Source organism: Phycodurus eques, chromosome 11, assembly GCF_024500275.1.
Source record: "Phycodurus eques isolate BA_2022a chromosome 11, UOR_Pequ_1.1, whole genome shotgun sequence".
In the NCBI taxonomy this organism is placed as follows: Eukaryota; Metazoa; Chordata; class Actinopteri; order Syngnathiformes; family Syngnathidae; genus Phycodurus; species Phycodurus eques.
This window is the reverse complement of record NC_084535.1, coordinates 5,043,374-5,065,701: the sequence shown is the minus strand read 5'-3', so window position 1 is coordinate 5,065,701 and position 22,328 is coordinate 5,043,374. Positions and strand designations below refer to the sequence as shown.

General features: G+C 41.5%; 2 protein-coding genes across 2 annotated transcripts; both read right to left on the bottom strand.

Moving 5' to 3' along the window:
- Positions 1-1,383: 1,383 nt before the first annotated feature.
- On the bottom strand, positions 1,384-5,263 carry slc18a3a (solute carrier family 18 member 3a). Its single transcript, XM_061690262.1, has one exon. It carries the CDS (start codon positions 5,114-5,116, stop codon positions 3,560-3,562), a length of 1,557 nt encoding a protein of 518 aa, XP_061546246.1. The 5' UTR covers positions 5,117-5,263; the 3' UTR covers positions 1,384-3,559.
- A 6,510-nt stretch (positions 5,264-11,773) lies between these two features.
- rgra (retinal G protein coupled receptor a) lies at positions 11,774-21,052 on the bottom strand. The gene is made up of 7 exons (XM_061690925.1): positions 20,763-21,052; positions 20,330-20,486; positions 19,362-19,483; positions 18,145-18,298; positions 17,950-18,067; positions 15,604-15,717; positions 11,774-14,154 (listed from the first exon to the last, which is right to left on the bottom strand). The coding sequence occupies exons 1-7, from the start codon at positions 20,839-20,841 to the stop codon at positions 14,011-14,013; spliced, it is 888 nt and encodes a 295-aa protein (XP_061546909.1). The 5' UTR covers positions 20,842-21,052; the 3' UTR covers positions 11,774-14,010.
- Positions 21,053-22,328: the final 1,276 nt, after the last annotated feature.

The following is a 22,328-nucleotide window of genomic DNA, read 5'->3' as shown; positions in this document are numbered from 1 at the left end:
TACTCCTACTAATAATCATAATCGTCATGTTCATCATCATCGTAATGATAATTTAAATTTTAAGTAATACAGTTATAAAACAATTATAAACAATCATCATCGTTTATGTTTCTATAATGGTTAACACAACTATGTATAGAATTTCTTTCATCCAAATGATATTTTTAGTGCAGATTAATATTAATTCTTGTTCTATTTACTGTGTATAAATTTTCAATTGTACTGTTATGTACAATATATGTGGTAAAACATTATTATTTCACAATTAAGAAAATAAAAATGATAGAATTTCAGTTTCAGGGGTTGAATGTTATGCTTTATTCATTTCTGATTTTGTCAAATTAGGGTTATATCTCTTCATTTATCTTTTTTTTTCACGCTTCTGATAATCTGTCTCTAAAACACAAATTGACATTTTGACAGAGTTTGCTGTTATGAATGACTGACACCTGTTTATCAGAAATGCCGCATTCAGGATCTACCGTGGCATGGGAAATCTCAACTTCAACCATAATCCAAAACACTGAAATAAGTCATTAGAAATCTCATGGTGGATGGACAGTCGGCTTACCTGCAAGTGGTCAAAAGCCGCTTCGTCGCCCTCAGACTCCAGTGAGAGGTCGAATTTTGTTTCTCTTTATTATTTTCCCGAGCCTCCTTCATCCAAAGACGTGACCGAGAAGATGCTCAACTATTATTCGCCGTGGTTCCGCAGAGATGCTGACGAGGTGGGTGATGGGCAAAGGGGGTGGGGGTGGCGGTGGGGGGGGGGATTGGCTGCTGCTGCCAAGGCTCCTCCCTGAAGTCCGGCGATTCGCCGGCAACTTTTATTCGCCGCCTCACTCGTTCACTCCGCCATCATCATGTCACTTAAGTCTTGCAGAATCGTGCACGCGCGGACTCATTTGGACCGTACATCCCTCTCGCTCCCTTTTTTTTTATTTTTTTTATAAATACATGATTACATGCATGCATTTAACCTTTTTTTCCCAATTCCATTTTCTTAATTGATTATTATTAAATTATTGTATTTTCAGACTTTTTTTTCCAACTGGCTTTGTAATGGGCCTCAAATTTATATTGCATCTCCCATTTAATTCTGCTTGAGGAAAATATTGTAAAGATTGAATATATTCAGCTCTGGTTGGGGGCGGGGGGTTTAAGAGACCACTGTAAATTACATTCCCTGATTTTGTAATGTTTATGTTTTAGTACAATATCCATTTTAGTTTTGCCCTAGAAACGTCTGACAACATAAGTACCACATTATGAATACAAATGTTGTGTTTATTTGCAGAAAATGAAAAATTCTCAAAATATATGTTCAATTAAACAGGTCCGGATTTCACACAAAGTCACTTTGCAGGAAAATTGAGACTGGATTATCATTGTTTGCGTATCCATACTTTTAGTGACATTTTTATTTGGTGGGGTGGTGTTAGATTTTTGTGAAATGAAGGTTGCGAAACATCGTCATAAAGCACCAACGCCATGAATCTAGCATGTACACAATCACGAAGCCATGTTACACTGAAAACAATTCTTTTTCTTTACATTGATCTTACTTTCTTTACTATTGGAACATGTACAAGGGTTGTACATAATTCAAATATGTTAAAGTAACATTTTCTTTGATTGTTTTCGAGGAAAAGCAGGACAATTACATCAGTTGACCACATTTTAATCATTCGCAAACCGAACATTAAGTACTTTTTTTTCATTGTACATAAACTACTTTATTCATCCAGTCGTTAACTAATTACAAACAGGGTCATCAGTTGTGTTAGCTATCATACTAACCCGGTAATAACTCGATGCGAGGATTCCGGCCGACAGCGATGATGTGTACTTTTTTTATGATTTTTGTTTTGTGGTGTGCTGTGACATTTTTTCCAATTTAAAATATGCGCCTTGGCGCAATAAAGGTTGGGAAACCCAGTTTTTAATGTTTCCCGAGTAGACGTACCGTAATGTCCGTTTCATGTCTGTACACCAATATCCACGTACGTACAGGAGCAGCTCGTACATCGAGGCTTTGCATTTCATGAGTACATCGTCAAAAACAGAAAGAAACCAACGAATAAAGATATTCAGGGACACATTCATCATTTTTGCATAATTAGCGAGTTCATAGCGGTGCAACTCAAAGGCAAACTGACCACAAGTACAGACAAGTTGCAAGTGTGTACTGAAATGTACAAACACATATAATCCCTGAAATGTAAATTGATACAATCACTTTTTTTTTTTTTTTTTTCTCCACTCACTGACTGCATGGCTCCTTTCTACTGCAAAAAAGCGGAAGCTGGAAGGACACAATTGTACATTTGGCACTTCAATTTAAAACTAAGTACAGTGAACTGCGCCCTTTCACGGATTCACGTATTTGCGTTGTTTTTTTCCCCTCTTTCTTTCTGTGGAACGTATCCTCAGCTATTGGTTGGAACACTATTGGTGGAATTGCTGCATATTTTCAGCACATTCTGTAACGCACGAGGACGCCCCAAGATCACGCCAAATCCCTGGCGAATCGGAAACTAGTAATTGGTGTCAAGGAAGTCAATTGAAGTGATACTGCTGTCAAGGAGGAGCTCAGTTTAACCTGGGTTGTTAGCAGGAGTTGCAGAAAGTCAACAAAAATGGAGGTGTCATTGTTTGACAATTCCAATTAACATGATGAGGTGACTGCAGTGAAACCTCGTTGTTCACTTGGCGTAGGCACTGAGCCCTGCCTCAAATAGCAAGAATGATATACGAATTGCCACAAGATGGCAGCAAAGCACTACTTTTGCCTGAATGAAGCTCCTCAACTCACTTCATAACAGTTGCTCTGACACCAAGATGCCAGTCAAAACTGGTGAGTTTTTCGTCGAATAATGGAGGATATGTTCCCTGAAAAGAAAAGAAAAAAATCTGCGGACTTTTCAATGCCAAACTAGGAATCTGCGGGGTTCAGTGTATATGTTTTTTTTTTTGTTTTTCCCCGCCCCCCACAGTCATAACAGCCCTGCTGGGGTCAACCATAACTACGATGTGGAACACAATGAATTGCTCAGACTGTTAATATAGGTCGGTGATTCTCAAAGTTGTACGGAGGCTCCCTCTAGTGGTAAGTGAAGAATTGCTGAATTAAATGTTCAAACTGCGCATAATATTACAGTGGCCTGAACTATTTAAATCCAGCCTAGTGCGCTCGTTAAGTACAGTCCAGTTGTATTTAACTTTGAAATACCATAGAGTAGACTTTTAATTTCACTTAAATGTGCAATACATATATTTTTTAAAATTCAATCAGTATCGAAATACTGTTTTTAATTGTGCTCTATTTGAGAGCAGTGTTAAATGTTCAAACTGTGCATCGGGTTACAATCAAATATATATTTTTTTCATGATGTTGTCGTTATGGTGGTACATGGAGAGTATTAGCGTATGTTTTATTTTTTTTAGGTTTAAAGTTTGAGAGCCACTGATATAAAGCAGTAATTTTGGAGGGGAAAAAACAATGGATGGGCTCGTTCGCCCCCCCCCCCCGCGAATAGCGGGGGTTTGCCGCGCGGCTTCAGGCGCCCTCGCCACCCGAGGATTCCTCCTGGGAGAAGGAGCGGCCCACGAAAGTCTCGACGCCGTCGCCGTCGAGACTTTCGCACAGGCCTTTCCTCTTCTTCTGCTTCTGCTCCATCTTGACGGCGTCGTAGAGTCCCGCGGCGCCGTCCTCCAGCAGCATGTTCCTCTCCGAGTACGACGGCCTCATGCGGGCCACGTTCTTCAGCAGCAGCAGCGCGGGCGCGTACAGCACGTTGGCCAGGCCCATGCCCAGGTTGAGCTGCGCGAAGCCCAGGTCGTGCACGATCTTGCCGGCCACCACGGGCCCCGTGGCGTAGGCCACGCAGTAGGAGATGTCCGCGATGGCGTACACGCTGCCGTAGACGGACACGTGGCGCACGTCCACCAGGAAGGCCAGCGTGGGCAGCAGCGCCGTGTCCACGAAGGCGATGCCGAAGCAGATCCCGCACAGCGGCACCATGAGCTCGCCGAAGTTCTTGCACGCCGGCACCGTGCACGAGCTGGCCCCGATCAGCACCATGCCCACGGCCCCGTAGAACCACTGCAGGTGCGGGTACTTGGCGGCCAGCTTGACCGTCAGGAAGACCCCCAGCACGTGCGGGAAGAAGGCGGGGAACCACGTCATGCCCATCTGCCACTGGCTGGAGTGCATGGTGTCCTCCATCCACTTGGCGATGGTGGGCTCCAGGAAGGCCAGCGGGATGTTGCAGATGGTCAGCGCCCCGGCCACCACCGCGATGTACGGGTCGGTCATGAGCCGCCAGATGGGCGTGCCCACCGGCATGTTGGCCCGCTCGCGGTCGGCGAAGGGCTTGAGCACCGCCAGGCACAGGGCCCCGTCGGCCAGGCACACGGCGGCCAGGATGAGGAAGGGCACCCGCTTGCCGGCGAACTGGTACAAGATCCCGCCGAAGGGGGGCGCCGCCAGACTCCCGAAGGAGATGAAGGCCAGCGCGATGCCCAGCGAGCGGCTGCGCTCGGCCTCCTCCGGGTAGCGGTCGGCGATGAGCGCGATGCCCGACGTGTCGGCGAAGGCCGAGCCGATGCCCTGCATGCCGCGCGCCACCAGCAGCGTCGCGTAGTTCTCCGCCAAGGCGAACACGAGCGTGGACAGGAACATGATGCTCAGGCCGATCACCAGCGGGATGTCGTAGCCCACCCGGTCGATGAAGGTGCCGCTCAGCGGGTTGACGAGCAGCTGCACGATGGCTTTGGAGGCGAACAGCACTCCGATCTGCAAGTCGAAGTTGGCCCCGGCGGGCTCTCGCCGCCGCGTGTCGTTGCCGGCGGGAGGGGGCGAGACTTGCGCGCGCTCCGCCGACTTCTGCAGCCCCTCCAGGTAGTCCGGGACGATGGGCACGATGACCATGTAGAGCATGTTGTCCAGGAGCAGAACCACGCACACGATGACCAGGATGATGCGCCTCTGCCGAGCCGGCTCCTGCATGGCGCTGCCCAGCCGCTTGCTCCTGTCCCCCATCTGGCTGAGTTTGGAGGCGGCCATCTGCGCCAAATTGGGGGCTTCTGGCCCCCTGCTCGCCTCCGGCTCCATTTGTCTTTCTTTCTTTCTTTCTTTCTTTCTTTCTTTCTTCTCCTCGCTTTCAACGTGTGCGCTCAACGGACAATCACTTCGGACTTTACAGGCTCCCTTTTTGCTTCACCATCTCGACACCGAACTTCTTCTCTACCGCCATCCTCCTCTCCCTCCTCCGCTCACTTTTTCCCCCCAGGCATCGTTCCACAGCGACCGGGCTGCTCCCCCCCCCCCCCCTCTTCCTCTTCCTCTTCCTCTTGCTCTTGTCTTTTCTTTTCTTAAGACACACCGAGCGAGACGCGCTCTGGAAATGGAAAGCTTGTTGAATCCCGACAAAGCTCACATCCCATCTGCAGAAGCGAGTGACGCACGCTCCTTTTATGCTCAGCAAACACACGCACACACACACACACTCAGACACACTCTCACACACACACACGCACACACACACACACTTATAACACTCCAGAGATTCTGTAAAGTTTTTTTTTTCTTTTTTTTTTTTTTTGCTAAGTGTATTTCCTCTATAATTCGGGTGGAAAATAATTTGCAAAGTTGCATTTATTTCCCCCCCCCACACTTTTTCAATTTTGTTATTTTAATTTTTTACAGGTATTACAAGCATCACCTCCCCCAACGCTTCTCACATAAATTGAACAATAAATATATTTGGTCGTCCCTGGTTTCCGTGACGTGTGATTTCAAATTCAGTTGTATTGTTAAATCTATAGAAATAGTATAAAAGTTTGGCTTTGTCATTCCGTAGCGTTTTAGTGTCCAAACTTTTGTAACGTACTGTATATAAAAACAATGAAACGCAGGGGAAATTGTGCACACGTAATGATATGATGTGATATATTTATATTTGTTGAGGGGAAACCACACGATCAATAATAATAATCTTGATTGTTGATCATTCGTTTTTGAATATTTCCTTAAAGAAATGCTAATGAGTATATTTAAAAAACAAAACAAAAACAAAAAAACCTCTAAGAGCGGACAAGGGTTCATTGACTCAACATTGCGGGATGCTTCAAATGTGATTCTCTGCTCGTCGCTAAGTGATACGCTGGCTCCCTCTAGTGGTACGTCAAAGAAGTGCAATCATTTGTGCAATACATTTTTATTGAATCACGATGTAAGTCCCGTTTTTTCCCCCTTCCCATATATTATTACTGTTGTGTAAAATAATATTACATATACCTTTAGGAATAACAATCTCATTTCCGATGAAGACATGAGCCTATTATAGTTATGTATTTTATTTTAATGTTTGTTAATATTGTGGTGCAGTATTTGTTTATTTAGTATTTTTTGGTGTTGTAAACAGTTCTAAAACCCCTTATCTAGGTCTATTATATATATATATATATATATATATATATATATATATATATATATAAATATATATAACAAAAATAAACCAGTATACTTTACATTTATTAACTTTAAAAGTGTGATCCAGTTTATTTCTAGTTCATTAAAAAAATATATATACGATTTTTCTTTAAAAAGCAAACTTTTAAGCAGCCTCTCCTAAGTGTTTTATGAAATGTTAGTTTACTTTGGAGTACTTCACCCAAAAACAAACTCTGACGGAATTGAAGCTTCAGCATTATACACTGCATTTGTGAATTACTCCCATCAAATGGAGTTTCTCAATTTTTATTGAGGCAAAACACATATTTCACATGAGGAAAAAAAAATACAAAAATAATTCTCACAGGACGCCACCAAACAAAAATGTCATTAAAATTATAAATACTGAATAAAAATGATGATCTCGTCTCAATTTACCCATAAATGTACTTTGTTTTCAAAAAGGTACTCAGTTAAGCAATATGTAGCTTACAGTAGTGTGGAAGATGTAACGATCAAATTTCAAATCCAGCCTTGGTTCGTTTAATTCGGCGCTAGAATAAAAAATAAAAAAAATAAATACAAAACAAATAAAACATAAAAGGAGAAACACTGACATCTATTGGAAACAAAAGGAAGTGGTCAAGACTTTTTTTTTTTAATTTTATTTTTAAACAATGTGGTACCCAGGAATCCCTTTTGAGATGTTTACTAAATGAAACTTCAATATAAAGATAACGTATATATATATATATATATATATATATATATATATATATAAACAAAAAAAAAAACATTTTCAATAAATAATGTAGTCATGTAATTACAAAGGTGGAACTGTGAGCGTCTTTGTTTCCATTTGACCAATAGAGGTCGTCCCTTAACCAAACATTTGTCTGCATAATTCTACAACATTTCTTAATCCCAGTGCATCTGTGAATGTTGCCCTTTCGTAGAAATGTATATTTAATATATTAATGGTACCTTTACAAGGAGAAAAAAAACAAAAAAGAATTCATTACAATTTATAATAATTCCCTTTCTTCATTGATTTACTAGCAGACATATAGTTTAACTGCTTTATCGTGAGATGTGTGATATGGTTAGTTTAATTCAATATATCTCTTCTCTTATATAATGTATTTACATTCAGTGGATAGAAAAAGTTTACACACCCCTGTTCAAATGCCCGGGTTTAGTGATATAACAAAATAAGACCAAAATCCTTTCAAGCATTATTGCCTCCATTAATTCATTTAAATAATAATACACAATAATCATAATAATTTTAGAGGGGAAGTAAAAATACACAACTGAGATAATGCGGCTGCACAAGTGTGCACACCCTCTTATAACCGTGGATGTGGCTCTATTCAGATTTGATCAATTTCATTCAAACGCTTGTTAAATGGGAGTCGGTACACCACTGCCACCATTTAAAATGCCTCTCACCAACCCCACATAAAGTTCAGAAGTTCTAGTAGGCTTTTTTCACACTTTGCTTTGCTTTCGTTACTCAATTACCCGGTGAGAGTTACAGGTGTCCCCCAAAAAAGGCTTTTGTCCCAATACGTGATAACATCGTGTTTCTGTGCATCATCAGAAGACGGGCAAAAAAGGACATTCGACATAAGAGACGTCACGCTTTAAAGCGGTTTGAGCCCTTTTTTGCCCGAGCTGCCTCCAAACAACGTGAACGTGGCCTGTGTTGTCCTTTCCTCTCGGGTCTTTGTGTGACGCAGGACACGTTAAATCCAGCCAATCCCGCCGGGGAAATAAATAAAGAAATCAATCAAACAGGGGATCAACATTTTGGAGTTCTATTTTTAGGCGACCCGTTACGTCAGTCGGCGTCGATAATCGCAATCACATTTATTTCCCTTGGCGAACATTCTGTAAGTGGAAAGCTTAGGCAAAACACACACACACGCACGTTCGCACACGAATGCAAGTTTACTCGGACACAAAAGAACACTGACAACTGAGGTAGAAAATAAAAAGAAATCTCGTTTAAAAAGTCGTGTTTCTTTTAATTCCGATGAATGGACCTTTAAAAGTTTCTTCGTGCAACACTGTTTTACTTTAATTGCAAAAGTTAAATCTGCATGTTTGCTGTTAGTCTTGTTTGTTTGTACTTCTTCTTAAGCAGAGGATGGGAGTATTTTATTTTTTTTTCTCCACCTTTGCGAGATTGGGCCAAAGCCCTGTCTAGTAAAAAAAAGTAGTGGTTTGGCGCCATCTTGTGGCGTCTTGGTGCCAAGGAACTATGTTGAAGTGAGGGGAGGAGCTTCGATTAGACGGACCATGGTCGTGTCTAATAGAAAAGTTGTGTTTTGGCGTCATCTTGTGGCATCTTGGTGCCAAGGAACTATGTTGAATTTAGGGGAGGAGCTTCTTTTGGACAAACCAATGTCATATATATTTTTTTAAATTAGAAAAGTATCACCTTTTTCAACCATCAACTGCCATCTATTGGCAGTTATAAAGATTTAACGGTGGCGTCGATTCGCTTTTGAGGTGCGTCAGGATACTTTTGTATATTTTGGCAAAAACAGACACAAACGTGATACGCACGTGTACATTCATTTATGACGCCTTCATGCAAACAATATATGTTGCACACGCACACGCGCAGAGGTAAACAAGTCTGTGCTGAGGCAGGATCGACTTCGTATTTTGTTTTTGGTGTAGTTTTTGTGTCATTGCTGCTCGATCCTGATCTGAAAGCAAAGCTCAGGAGATTCAAGATGGCCACGTAATCTTGTGCACTTGCCAACGTATTAATTTCCAAATCCCCAAAAAAGCACCGCAGCCAAACGCCGACGTCGGAAATAACCCCGGCTGCGCGTGAACGGTTACACAATGAAGCTGCGCGCATGCCTATCGGCTGGATTTCACGTACAGAAGCGCGCGATCGTCACGTGGTCCGTGTCCGACAAATTCCCTGCCGTACCAGGCGGGGAAGTTTTCCACGCGCTTTACATTCCAACTGCGGCGGAACTTGCCGCAATCCTTTCAGGGAGCAACTTCACTTCTGCATTGCAACAACGTAAGCAAATGTCAGAACAAGCGTGACCAAGGCGGTGACGTTTGTTTTTCGTGAGGCCCAAAACGGGACGCAAGGGAAGAGGAGTCACCGCAAAACTCCACAAATCCACACAATCGACATATCTTTACATGTAAAGACGACGCGTTCGTCTCGTCTTTACATATATATATATATATATAGATTACATATTTACACATACGTGTGTTTTCATTTGTTTTGTCTTTTTGGTTACGTATTTCTGTGCCCAATGTGTGTGTGTCGCATTTTGTGTATGTGTTTTTGTTTGGTGTCTGTGTGTGTGTTTGTGTTTCAGTTTGAGTTTGTCTTTGTGTGTGTGTTGTGTGTATATGTCTTTGTTTTTGTATTTTACACGTTTTGATGTGTGTGTGTGTGTTTTTTAAATTAGTTGTGTGTGTGTGTGTGTTTACTGCATGCATGTGTATGTGTTTGGTTTCGTTCGCTTGTGCGTGACTGTGTTTCTGTTTGTGTGTACGCGCGCTTCTGTGCGTGCATTTTTGCGTGTTTGTCCGCATGTGTGTCCATTTCTTTTCGTGTGTGCCTGCGTCGTTGCGTCGTGTGTTTTTGCATTTGTGTGTGTGTGTGTGTGTGTGTGTGTGCGAGTGCGCGCGGGTAAGCTGTTTGGTGTGAACATTGCGTCGCGGGCGCAGCGTCGCGCGGCCCCCACGGGTCAACGTGAGCGGTTTAATGAATTAAAAGAGTGATTTCTAAAGAGCAGTGACGCACGGCCGGGCCCACTTTAATCCAGATTACACTCAAACACTAATCCTGTAAAAATACTCTTTCTTCTAGACAAATACTGTCTTTTTTTTTTTTTTTTTTTTGTCGTAATACCGCAGAGAGAGAGTCAATGATGTCACTTTGCAATCTTACAAGTGTGGATTTACGTCACGGGCTCGACACAAAGCACGTAAACGCAAACACCAGCGACGGTCAAGGACGCCGCAAGAGGGCGGGCAACCCGGGCAAGATGGCTGACAATGGCCCATATCAGTGACAAAAACAAGGGCACTGTTTCGACACTGCAACCTGTAGGGAATCCCCCCCATAGGCCCCCTTACTAACTTGCTAGCTAATGGCTAGTAGGGGAACCTGAGAAATGGCATAAACTGGTCCATATCAATGACAAATCAGTTTAGCTGTTGCAACGACGATGCGTCGGGAATCCCCTGCGTAGGGCCCCTGACCAGCTATTGTCGATTGGCGGCTCGTTGGGGTCCCCAAGAGACGACTGCTATTGGTCCATTTCAGCGACGCGACACAACCGGAAACCCCTGCTGACTCGACAATGACACTTCGGGATTCCGGAATCTCCTTGATGTGGCCCCCTACTAGCAGGCTTGTTGTCAAAAATACAATAATAATTAAAAAAAAAAAAAAAAACTATTTTGTATATTCATTTTCTATGCCAATTATTGAATAACATGAAATCCACGTCCACGTCCCTCGTTGGTCATGTTGCTGTGTAATCCTCTCAAAGAGACCACGTGACAACTCGATTGTGGCTCATGCTGGCGCCCATATCGAATTTTAAATAAATACAATACAATATGCAATAGACTTTCTTCTCATGTTCATTTCTTGTAAGAATTATAGCTCAGAAATGAATTACAAGCACTTAAAAATAGGGAGTTACTTTTCAATCAGTCTGTGCTTATATATTTTCTTTTCTTTTGTATTATTTAGATTAAATGTTTTTTTAAATATTTTCTATTTTTAGTCCAATTTAATTTTTTAAAATGTTTTACTTTGCATTTTCTCATGTCATTTTTTTATTATTTATTATTAATTATAGTATAATACAGTAATAATACATACTGTGCGTGTATTCTGTTCTAGTTTACGATTAAATTGGAAATGTTATTGACTTTTATTTGATTAGTTTTTTTTTTTTTTACTTTGGATTTTCCCATGTTTTTTAAAATATATTTTATTCAATTTGTAATATATACTGTACATCTATTTGATTCCATTGGATGACTTTATTCCTGTTTTTATTGAAATGTCCATTGTATTATTTTTTTGTTTTTACTGAGCGTATACCTTCCCACTGTCTGCCGCAACCTCTGGGTGATATTACCGCGAACCGTCACTGTAATTAGGGGCGTGTCACATTTTCATTATGTTAGTCAATCACTGTGGAGGAAGAAAAAAAAAAAAAAAAAAGACAGGAGAGTTTCAGCAGGTTGCATCATCAACAGAAGGAGCAGCACAATGTCCATTGAATTGAAGCACAACATGTGACTTACATTCTGTTTAATTATGTCATTACTGTATGTTTTTATAATGTCAAATATTATAGATTGCTATTTTTCCTCATTCAAATATACATTACAAAAAATATAGTTTTTTTGGGGGGGGGGGGGTTGGGGCTGGAATGGATTTATGACATTGCCATTCATTTCAATGGAAAAATATGATTTGAGTAACGGGTGTGGTCACAGGACGAATAAAACTTGTATGTCGAGGCATCACTGTCATTTTGTTTGATTTCGTCTTCTTATGTTAACATTTATTTTCACTTGTGTGGCGGTTATGAATATTAAAACGTCACTCAAAAATACAGTTGCAAAGGGGTGGAAAATTTCCAGTAAATTTCTAGAAAGTTTCCGGTACATTTTTTTTATGGTAAATTAAGATGGGGATTTATTACTTACATATTCCAAACTGGAAATTATTCATGGGAAGCACGAGAATGGAAAGGATAACTGGTATAAATATAAATATTTTGTTTTGTAATAAGCAGACGTCCGTGCAAAACAGATAGCTCTCCTTGCCCGCATGCGAGGGCATTACAGTACCTTAATAACAAACATGAGGAATATGTCATCATATGAACATTCCTTGGGATTAAAGAGGAATTCATATTCATGAGGATCAATTTCAATCGTTAAAACATACATGGTTACTTTATTGTCCACTATTGTGTTTCATTGTTATACAGAAGTTGTTTATATTCTATGTTCAAGGTTGGAAACATGTGGATGTATTTTGGAGCGGCTGACTAATTTCTGATTTGTGGCGGGGGTCCGATTGAATAATAGTCTTCTTGTTTTGTGGGATTAGTGCGAATTCTACACACAGATCAAGCAGCAGCATGTGCTTCCAATTGAGGGGTGGGGGGGGGGAGGGGGGTGTCTCTATCGCAAATAGATAAACGTAGAGCATAAATGTCAAACAGTAGCGCGAAGTTGTCGAGCTCAATCGTGATTCTCCAAAAGTGTGCTATGCGGGATCACTGCCTACGTAAGTCCAGTTCAGTTGTATTTAACTTTTAAATTCAAAATGTTTCCATTTAAACTTTAAGAACCGTTTGTTTTTCAACATTTATTTAGGTACATTTTATTTAAGTCAAATTTCTATCTGCAATACACGTTCCAACGATAAAGTCATAATTGTGACAAAGTTGAAATACCGTGAGGGTAAAATAGAAATAAGGAAAAAAATATATTCCTGTAATAGACTATTCTCATAATTCTGCCTTGGGAAATTAGAAGAATAAAGTCGTAATTTTTCAGGAATAAATCAGAATATCCTCCTTATATTGCAACTTTAATTTCATAATTATTAAAGCTTGTAATTTTACAAGAATAAAGTTGTAATATGATGTGCATAAATTCTGCCCGAGTTAAGACGAACATTGTTTTTGACAAATATGTAACAATATTAACTGATTAATAGGAAGCAATTAATAAAGTCAAAATAATGAAAAAAATAAAAGGATAAATCCTCATCAAATATTGTGATTTTACCAAAAAAAAGTTGTCATTTTTCCCCCTAATATCACACGGATAAAGTTGCAATTTTTACAATTATTACCGCTATCCTCATAATATTACAACTTTGTTCTCGTAATTAAAGCTTGTCATTTTGCAAGATTAAAGTTGCAGTATGATGAGCAAAAACGTCTGCCTGAGTAAAGATGAACACTGTTTTTAACAAATGAACAATATTAAACATTTACTATACGCATTTGCTTTTTATAATTTTATTTTTTGTATTTATTTTTTCACATCTTTCTTCTTTTAAGATTAAAACTTTATTCCAACAACCTTATGACATTTCAGTGTGTGTCCCCCCCCCCCCGCCCCCCCCTCACCAGTATGACCATAAACCGCTTTTATACCAAGCAGTGTTTTTATTTATGATTATTTTTTTTTAAATAGACTTTATTTTTGGTGAATGAAAACAAATGAAAGAAATGAAAAAAAAACCAAACAGATTCAATTTGTTGTCTGTGATATTTTACAACTAAAGTGACTAATTGAAGGACGAAAGCGGGACACGAGGGACAAAGCACGTTACGGACACGACACACGCACGCACGCACGCACGCACACAATCAAACATGCACAAACGCATACACAACATGAGACGAAACACATCTACTTTGGTACCTGTGCGAGAAAACCACCACCACCACCACCACCACCAGCACCACCACCACCACAAGCGAAATGGCTGTGCAACATTTGCAACGCTAAGTTTATTTGGACTTGTTGTCAGCTTGAGGCACTTCGATCCTCTCCCCGGTGAGGAATTGCCAGATCCCCCCTCGGTAGTTCTCGTTGCCCAGAGCGTACAGGAAGACGTTGAAGGTGGGGGAGGTCTTGGCCAGGATGGGGGCCATCTGCAGCAATAAAGAAGCGTGTTCGACCTCAAAAGATCGGGAAGTACTACAGCGCATTCAGAGGCAACCTATCCAAAAAGTTTGAGATATTGATCTTTCGGGGGAAATTTCCGGATCAGCCTAAAAGGCACGATAACCTTTACAGGTGAACTTAATTTAACCTTATCTTTTATGTCCAATTGTTCAGTGTTTTAGTATTGTTCTCCAACCGGGAGCCGAATGGCTGATGATATCCCGATTATCAAGATTTTCTTTTTCTGTTTTCTTCTAATTCCCAAACATAATAAATTTGGCTTTTCTTGACATGAAGAGACAGTTTATTTACATCAAAGGACATCTTGAGAAGTTCTAGCTCTCTTTCAACTCCACACCAGTTGTTTTTGAATCTTTACCGGAACAAAACAATATGTGCCATCAACAAAAATTCACATACTAAGCGAAATCTGTAACCCTGCATATTTGATTAATGTCAAGTATAAAGAATTTTGGACCGATCATTGATCCTTGCGGGACTCCGCAGGTAACATTCTTAAACTCTGACACAGTGTTATTTATTTGTACTCATTGCTGTCTCTTTTCCAAGTGGCTTTCTACCCACAAAGAGGCGACACCTCGAATCCCACACTTATTTATTTTTCTCTATTTAATCGTCTGTGATCAAACTCTTTATGCTGGTCGAGATAATATTCATTATTGTCATTTGCAATTGCAATTGGCCATCCTGTGTTCCCAAAACTCATGCTAGTTTTAGATCAACATTTTATTTTGACTGGTGAACAGATTCAATTGTTTTACAAATTACTTTCCTAAAATTGGTGAAAATTAGGTAAGAAGGGATACTGGTCTGGTGTTTAAAGGTAGAATAATTTTTGCCGGTTTTATTTTATTAGGAAAAAAGTCCCTTTTGAAACGACAGATGAATAGGCCATTAGGATGTTTTGTAATGCGATAAATGAGGTGCAATAATTAACCATATTCACAGAATATAAAAAATAAATAATAAAATAAATAGATAAAATCAAACAGCTTGTGCTTTCTGTTTTTCCTCACAATTTCTTTCATATCAGTATCATCGATACACTAAGAAACACATAACTTACATTATTAAATATTAAGTTCCTAAACTTTTCTTTTTTTTGTCATCAGAAACTATCATTTTCCTAGCTAACGTCCACAAAGTTGTAATTGACTTAATTAACGCTATCTTCTAAATGGTCTATAGTGGTATCATAACAACAGTTAATAATCTGTTCTGAAAACTATAATTTATCCCCTTCCAAGTGCTTTCCAGATTATTTTCACTCTTCTTTAGTATTTTACGATAGTAATTATTTTTCTGTGCTCTTATCATCAATGTGTTTTTATACGGCATGTATTTTTCTTTGCAATCATTATTCCTGAGTTGTACTTTTGCTCTTTAACTCATACGAACAGCATGGATGCGCTTACCATCCTGAGCTTGGGTGAGACCAGGTTGGCGTTCTCCACTGCGGCGTAGAAGGCCAGGAGGCCGTAGGGGCCCCAGCACAGCAGCATGGTCTTCAGGGGAGTATTTGGGTTGAACTGCAAACGGGTCAGAAGCACACCACGGGACTTTGACAGCGCATTTTACAGACAATAATAAACAGTTATCAATCGGAGTTCACTATTTGGCAAGCTATTTCTTGCACAAAATTACTGTTACCCCTCTGAACTTAACTACCATTTACAAATTGCTGACAAAAAGGTTTATAACTGCATTATAACGCCTTTATAATCCATTTATAAACTGTTATATAGCCAGACTTCACTATTTGGCAAGGCACCTTTTGCCCAGTGTCTCTGTTTATTGCTAAAAGCAACCTAATTAGCAAACAGATTGAAAATCATTAATAACAACTTCATAAGGGCACGCTTATGGAAAAGTGGTTCCCGACATCACAGTCAGCTGGTGAGTAAAGCAAGATTTTACCGAGAGTACGGGATTAAACCTGAGAATACTTCTCTTTATGCTACCCTATAAATCCTGCTGCTAATTCGTTAGTCTCACTCAGTCTCATGTAATTCAAAATGCCAGGAATTCATTACAGCATTCAATTCCCACTCACTGACGCGGATGCTCGTTTTGTCTATATGTGCCCTGTGACTGACAGGCAAAGTCACCCCCCCCCCCCATGTTTTAACCGTGCGTGACGTTAGAGAGGCTTACAATAATATTAAGCGTGCATAGTGTTTGATTGAAACGTTTTCTGAACTGCTAAATCCACATGTGCTAGCTAGTTTTATGGGACGCATGTGGTTGCGCTTTGTAATAAAAGTGTTTCCACTAAGACAAGCATGTAATGACCTCACGTGATATAAAAAGCTCGTGGCAACTAACTTATTTGAACCGGCCATCGTCTCTCGAGGGAGTTCCACGGCGCTATTTTCCTCCCGCTCCTCTTGTGGGACCATCATCTCCCCGTCCTCGTTGCTAACAGAAGCACTGGGTCGTGAGTCAAACTCAAGGCCCGGAGACTAAATCTGGCCCGCCAAGTCATTTCACGTGGCCCGCGAAAGCAAATCATCTGTGCCAACTTCCATGATTATTATTACAATAAATAGTAGCGTTGAGACATTGCAAGCATTTTCTGTTGATGGTAACTTGAGCAATAGTTGAACAAACTATTATCCTGGACTTCTGATTTCGAAACTATCCATCGATCAATTTGTATGTAATAATGAGGTGACTCAACATTTATATGGTTTCACAGTCAACGGATCGTCTGAGGGAAACCGTGACGACAATGTGGCTCGCGCCACAAACCGAGTTTGACACACCTGACCTACATAATCTGTTGTCTCGCTCTCAATGAGGAGCACATGAGGAATGCGCGCGCGCGTGCGTGCGTGCGTACGCGTGTGCCAGCATGGGAGAATTCCTGCGGTTTCTCCCAGTGAGTCACTTCAAAGCACAGTCGGATGGAGTCGGGCTTTCGGCAATGCCGTTTGTGCCGGCTACCGAGTTCCCAATTGCAACAACTTTTGAAGCTGGACTTTGCGTGCACATTGTAATATTGCGGTTGATTGTTCGCACTCCCGTGACATCTGAAGCAGTTTTTCGAAGGTTTGTAATTATTGTACTATCCATGCTCATTTATGTTAGCTCGCCCCTCTGTAGCATTTCACATTATATGTTAACATAAATCAAGATGCAATTATAAGGGTCGGTTGAATGTTTTAGTTTTTAAATGTTGACTTCCCTTTTGTTGTATGTGGGTGTTTTACTGAAAACCAGAAACAATCACAAACATACTATGAAATCAAGACTCATACCTGTACATCAAAACTACAATACTTTAACTTAATATAAATTTGTGTGGTTGCTTGTCTATATGTGGCCTGCGATTGGCTGACAACAACTCCAGGGTGTATCCTGCCACACTGCCATGTAGCTCCTCTCAAAAGCACAATGAATACATATTTAAGTCCCATTAGGTGCATCATGTGATGAATAGTTATGATTTCTTTCGGCATTACTTCATTGAATGTGAGTGTGAATCCTTGTTTTTCTATATGTGGCCTGCGATTGGCTGCCGACCGGTCCAGGGTGTATCCCGCTTTTCCTCCGTGTAGCTCCTCTCAAAAGCACAATGAATATATGTTTAAGTCCCATCAGATGGATCATGTGACCCATACTGTACTTATTTTTTTTAATTCATCTTGCATTTTATTATTAAAATGTGAGTTTGAATGCTTGTTTGTCTTAATGTGGTCTGCGATTGGCTGACGAGCATTTTAGAAAATGGATGGATGGATTGTTCTCATTGTTCCTACCTTGGTGTTTCCAGTCTTCTTGAATTTCTGTGCAATGGACTGGTAGGAGGACATGACAACAAAAACCTGGATGGCCATGTTGAAGACGCTCATGGGGATCAAGTAAGAGATGTAGTTCCTACGTGGACGAAGTGAAAGTCAGTGCCCAATCACGCGAGGGGATAATGATGAAGTTTTGAGGTGCGCTTCAAATACCTGTCGCCCTTGCTGTAGTCCAGAGTGCAGCAGGTCCTGAGGGGCTCGTAGTCGTACTCGCCCCAGCCGATGAGAGGCATGGCGGACCAGAAGGCGCTGAAGAACCAGATGAAGATGACCAGAGTGATGGCGCTGCTCCACTGCAGCTTTGTCCCTGCCGACAACACACAACTGATTGTGAAGCATTCTGTCCGAATGCATCGACGATGAGTCGTTTATGGAGCACGTGACTTGGCTGCAACCAGCAGAGGCGCATTCCTTGACCTTGATCATTCATGAAAATTATACAAAGTTACATGTGTTTTTTTTTTTTTTTTAAATCAACCTTTTTTTCAACACATTTTAGGAATTTTTATCTGAATTTCCTGAACTTCTGTTTCCACGCCAGCATCACTTGGAGCAGAGTTGTGCCACAATGTAGATGTCGACATCATATTTGGCAATTTTCACAGAAGCTTTAACGTGATATATTTTTCATGACCGCTAACAAAGACACCAGCACAACACTACAATTTAATAATTCAAATTTTGTTTGATATATTTTTTTGGGATTCATTAGATGAATATACTTTGGAGTCAGCCAGCCCTCCCCCAAATGTCGCCACGAGCACTCTCACCACCTATTTTTAAAACCTGCCTTCTATACCTGTTTATATTCTTTCGGTGATACATATACAGCTGGTGACGCTGCCCATGTTCAGGTATCTTATTTATTTTTGTATTTTTAAAAATTCTTTCAATTTTGTTATTGTTGAATTGTTTCTAAATTATGAAATGTTCAACTGTCTTATGTTCAATTTGTATTTATGTGCTGAACTCTGTTTCAGCTGCACTTGTTCTTAAAGTGCAATATAAATAAATGTGAGTTGTATTTAACTTTTAAATACAATACATTTGCAAATAATGTTTTAGGACCGTTTGTTTACAAACATTTATCTAGGTGCATTTTTTATTAAACTTATGTGCAATACATTTTATGATTTTGTTGTTGTTGTTTTGAATTTTCCTCCATGTAGGAGCCATGTTAATGATGAAACTTTGCATTATGTTGCAGTGGCTTACAATGAACCTAAATATACTTCTGGTTGTCTTAGAAGACCTTTCCCCCGTCTTGCGAGCAGGCTTCATCGGTTCATGCAACGAGGCCCAGCCTGCGTTGGTGCGGTTCGGCCTTGCGCCTCTGATTAATGGCAGCGTTCTTCCAGAGCGGAACTCACTCGTGCAGTACTGGTGGTATCGATCCCAGGCGATGGCGGCGATGAAGTGGATGCTGGCGAGAGCCGTCGCGAAACCCTGGAAGCCGTGAGTCTGGCATCCCTCGGAGCCGTACGGCCAGTACCTGTGAGCGGGGGAAGGGGAACCTTTTGTGTCTATCAATCGTTGAGCGTGGCAGCGATATTGATAAATGTCATTTGATTATTCAAAATATTCATCCCACTGGATGTTTGTGTTCAAAACCACACACGAGCATACACGCAGAAAGAAAGAGGAATTTTATTTTAAGGAACAGAATAAATGAGGAAAATCCCTTATATCTGCCGTAGCGTTCCCATCCTTCATCTGAGTTTGGCCTCGTGTGGCGTTCACGCCGCCGTGAAGACAGCTCCCTCTCGCCTAAACTAGCAACAAAGGAGATTACGTCCACTAAACTGATTGAAGAGACGGGCAGGTCACGACAATGGCGGACACCTCCCGATTATGGCACGGAAGCGCACTTCATGACATTGCATTTCACGGAATATTAAGCGCCACCTTTACTTGACTGGTATCGATTTCAGACCGTACTTGTCGCGATCTGCAGTAAAGCAAGGCTATTAATTGTTCGTCGCAAACCAATGATTTATCTCTCCACGTTGTAACATTTTATTTATTTATACAAATATTCATAATAATAATTATTTGATGTTTGGCTGGAAGGAAAAAAACTTTTTTACTTAACTTTCATGTGCAACACATTTTGATTGAATTTATTCTTGTTAATGTTCAGACTGTACTGAATGATACAGTGGCTTACAATGACATGAAATGTAGGACACATGTCCCTACTACGCTACTGTATTTGAATGTCGTTGCTGATTTGTGGTCATTGGAGAGCCACATTTTTTTTATTAAAAATGTTTTTTTGTTTTTGTTTTTTTTTATAGTCGGTAAAACGTCGGACGTTGAGATGATCAAGGTCACTGACCTGAGGAAGCTGGAGAAAGCCGCGACGGTGGCGTTCATGGAGATGCCCATGTCGGCCATGGCCAAGCTGAAGACCAGGAAATTGCTGGGGGTCCTCAGCTCCCTCACTTTCAGGAAAGCGGCGATGGTGACCGCGTTTAGGAAGAAGCCCATCAGACCTTTGAGGGGGGGACACACGATGACACGCGTCATTCGTGGGGTTGTGCGCAAAAAAATAAATAGATTGCGCGTCGTCGGAGGAACGAAACCAGTTGCACACAATTAAAAACAAAAAAAGAAAGAAATAGAGTCGAGTGGTGATTGTGGTCTGTGAAGGAATGGATGACACCCACGCCCACTGTGGGTGAGCGGGTGCCTGCTGTTCGTGGCCGCATTTCACGCGCAATAAACAACAAAATAAAAAATAAAAAAATAAATAAAATAAAAAAACTCACCCTCGACCAGCAGACACGATCCCAGGGAGAAGACATCAAACTCGGAGAAGCCCTCCGGTAAAGGGTACGACGAGACCATCCTCGGAGCCGATTTGTCCGCAGCTTGCCGCACGCACAAAACGCAAAACACGCACACGCACACGCACGCTGGCCCGACCGGCGAGCGCGCCGGCTTTTTAAAGGGCCACTTCACGTGAAAAGCGTGCCGTTCATTATGTAAAGCCGCCACCCGATCCGCGCAGGAATGTCTTAAAACCGCGCGACCCTCCGAAACACAGCAAAGCCCCTTCAATTACTTACACAACCAGCCTTTTTGTGTGCGCGTGCTCGTGTCGGCGAGGAGGAGGAGGAGGAGGTGGACGATGATGATGATCTTCATCTCCGTGCACACAACAGGTGTCCGCAAGCCGCATCTTCTCGCATTCAGCCATTAAAAAAAAAAAAAAAAAAAAAAAAAAAGCAATAAAGATAGCAAAATGTCGTCCGCCAGCAGCAGACTGCACATAAATCTCCCCCTCACGCTCCACTTGCAGCTTGGACGCATCCCACATGTGGCGATATACATACATTGTCTTTCAACTGGCACAAATGAAGGCGCTCTTCTTCAACATACGTTGATGTGCAATCGGACCTTTAGTCAAAAGTCAAATGTGCTCCTAACATGGAACAACTAAAGGGTCAAAGGTACACAATCGGTACTTTTTCAGGGTAACACCCCAGTGATGAGCCTTTTTTTGTTGTTGTTTTTTTTACACTAAACGTAATTTTCAGGGATGTTATCAGAAAGGGTGCCTTATAGATTGAGATAAGAACAAAGTTGGGTGATGATAATAAAGTTGGGTGATGAGATAATCATGATGATGCATTCAATGAACTGCTTGCTACAACCATTCAGAGGGTTCGATGGATCCGGTATTGGTACTTTTGTTGGACCGGCCGACCTCGAATAGCAAATTTCAGCGAGTAATTGACGCGCCCCTAAAAGTGATTAAAATCGCCTATATTCATAGCTTCAACCACAGGTGTCAAACTCATGGCGCGGGGGCCAGATCCGGCCCGCCGTGTGATTTTAAGTGGCGCGTAAAAGCAAATCATGTACGTCCACTTCATCCATCCATCCATCTTCTGAACCGCTTCTCCTCACTCGGGTCGCGGGCGTGCCGGAGCCTACCCCAGCTATCATCGGGCAGGAGGCGGGGTACACCCTGAACTGGTCGCCAGCCAATCGCAGGGCACATAGAAACAAACAACCATTCGCACTCACATTCACACCTACGGGCAATCTAGAGTCTTTAATCAACCTAGCGCGCATGTTTTTGGGATGTGGGAGGAAACCGGAGTGCCCGGAGAAAACCCACGCAGGCACGGGGAGAACATGCAAACTCCACACAGGCGGGGCTGGGGATTGAACCCGGGTCCTCAGACCTGTGAGGCTGACGCTCTAACCAGTCGGCCACCGTGCCGCCCCAAATAAACCAGTGACAGAAAATTGGGAAAAAATACCTTTCTTTCTTTCTGGCACATGGGGATTTACCAACATGTCAAACTGCAACAGTGTAGCAGCGC